Below are 2,421 nucleotides of genomic sequence, written 5' to 3' on the forward strand. Positions count from 1 at the left end.
ACATTCCTCCTGCGCCCATTTTTATCGGCTGCAATTCGGGTGCGAAACCATTTATACGTATTTTTCACAAACAGTCCATTGAACAAGAACTTCTTTTTTAGCAGATGATACATTATTGTTCGAACCTTTCAAACACTAAACATAAGTATGCGTGAGTAATGCACTGGTAAAACAAGTGCTTAAACGTTTGGAAAGTGTGCAAATTCAGCACACTTGGTTGCAGACTAGTCTTAGCGATAGTTCAAAAAGCGAATAAAAGTTCTGTTTCGAGATGTTTTATTGGGATGGCAGGTGGGTTGTTAAGACAGGACCCTCGATTACTGCGATGATCCCTGCCCGAGACTCGCCGTGGTCAGCTCACTGGCCGATGGCTCGCAGAGCGGCGTCGGCGGTCAGGTCGGTGGCGTTGCGGCCGGCCTGGATGTTGATGTTGGCCGCCGACTCGGCCGCGTTGACGCCGGTATTCGCGAGGCCGACGGCGACGCTGGCCACCGTCTGGGCGGTGTCGATGCCCAGGTTCCCGAGCTGCTCACCGGCGTTCAGGCCGGTCTTGGCCAGGTCGGCGACGAGGCCGTTGCCCAGGGCGCCGGCGACGGAGCGCGCGCCGTTGATGCCGGTCTCCAGGGCGTTGCGGCTCGCGGCGATGGCGCCCTGCTCCACCCTCTCGCCAGCGTCGATGCCGGCGCGCGCCACCTTGGCGGCGGCGCCGGTCGCCTTGGCGCCCAGGTTGAGGCCGAGCAGGGCGGCGCTGCGGGTCGCGTTGATGCCCGCGCCGATCAGGCTCCCGATGTCCCGGCGCTCGCGAGGGAGGGCCGACGACGCCTGTCACGGGGTTGCAGGTAGATGAGATGCAATGGTGGCGTTAGTGACAGTTTAGCTTACCACGAACGCGATCAACGCGAAACATCGAAAAGTTGTGGATTTGGGGGACAAACTGACTTCTTTTTTTTTTTTTTCGACAATTTCGATGTCAAATAGTTCATTCCTCACTGGGTGTGCTAACCGACACTGTCTGCATCCAATCATAAGATTATTTGGCATCAACTTTTCTGTTAGTTGCATATTTAATGTACAACAATCCATATTGGGGTGCGGGGGCGAGAAGCCAGTGGAGTCAGAGTCGAGCTCACGCTGCCGTGGTCAAGCAAACCATGTTTTTGTTCAATTGCTGTCGACTCGTTGCTATCATGTTCTTATGTACTACTGAACACAGTATCTTACGAAGAACTGGTCTTTGTAACGTTCAGAGGATTTGACACCGACGTAATACAACCAAATCCTTTGTATTACGAAGGGATCGGCTTCGTAATACGAAGAGCACTTGTCTGTTAATAAGGTGGTACTCTTTTGTAGTACGAAGGAAATCCGTTTGTAATATAGCGGTTCCATAGTTCCTTCGTACGTTACAAACCCATAATGCTTCGTAATATGAAAGTCTGCCCTTCGTAAGGAATCTGAGAGTTCACCTGACAAACGGCTGCGACGAGGAGAACAACACTGAGCACTCTCATTTTGGCTGAGATCTTCCCTACAGACATCTAACCATGCACACCGTATCCTTTTATACACTGACTGCCAGATGTCAAACAAAATCAAGGCGTGGAAAGACAAATAGCAACACAGGTGGGAAGATGTTTCCTCATAGCCGACTAAGTCAAAGACGGCTCTACACGCGTTTGTAAAGCTGACACAGATCTGTAGTGAATTTTTTGCGTTTTCTTTTTTTTGTCATTGTAAACGTTAGAATTCTCCACAGCACGAACTACCGATAAATTTATCAACTATTCCGTATTGGTCGTTATAATTCTTCCTTAATTTAAGTGTCTTTTAAAAATATGCTCAGCCTTAAGTATGTCATACTTCGACTAGTGATTACAAAGGAGTAGGCAAACCCGCTCACACCGGTGCATGCAAAGAAACACCCGGTGCATGCAAAGAAACGGCCGGTTCACTTTCGGTAATCCCAATACTGTTGCGCATGCGTTCACCAGCTGTGCATATATGGCGATGCGCTGCTTGTCTATGCCAGTAGTGACATGGCATACTGTTTAAACAGAGTACAATGTATAGTTAAATAGTGGACCTTAGGCATAAGGTCCACCATAGGGTCCACCGAAAAGTCCGCCATGAATGAGGTCCACCATGAGGTCCCCACCATCAAGTGCCTACCGGGTCCTCCAAGAGGTATCCCGCAAAGTTTGCTCTCCTCAACAAGGTCCCCCACCCCACCCCACAAGGTCTCCCATAAGGTCCCGCATAAGTTCCCGCATAAGGTCCCGCATAAGGCCCCGCATTAGGTCCCTCATAAGGTCCCTCATAAGGTCCTCCATAAGCAGGTCCCCCATAAGGTCCCCCATAAGGTCCCCCATAAGGTCTCCCATAAGGTCCCTCATAAGGTCCCCCATAAGCAGGTCCCCCATA

At 50.6% G+C, this 2,421-nt stretch overlaps 2 protein-coding genes across 2 annotated transcripts in view; both read right to left on the reverse strand.

Annotated features, from left to right (window-relative positions):
- LOC113217021 (oocyte zinc finger protein XlCOF6-like) overlaps positions 1–2,421 on the reverse strand; it is a 44,763-nt gene that overhangs the window by 12,709 nt on the left and 29,633 nt on the right. The window lies entirely within an intron of this gene.
- LOC113215067 (perilipin-4) lies at positions 260–1,530 on the reverse strand. The gene is made up of 2 exons (XM_026434618.2): positions 1,467–1,530; positions 260–822 (listed from the first exon to the last, which is right to left on the reverse strand). Exons 1-2 carry the CDS (start codon positions 1,509–1,511, stop codon positions 358–360), a joined length of 510 nt encoding a protein of 169 aa, XP_026290403.1. The 5' UTR covers positions 1,512–1,530; the 3' UTR covers positions 260–357.

The sequence above is a fragment of the Frankliniella occidentalis genome, unplaced genomic scaffold, assembly GCF_000697945.3.
Source record: "Frankliniella occidentalis isolate FOCC.00 unplaced genomic scaffold, Focc_3.1 Scaffold3, whole genome shotgun sequence".
NCBI classification, from domain to species: Eukaryota; Metazoa; Arthropoda; class Insecta; order Thysanoptera; family Thripidae; genus Frankliniella; species Frankliniella occidentalis.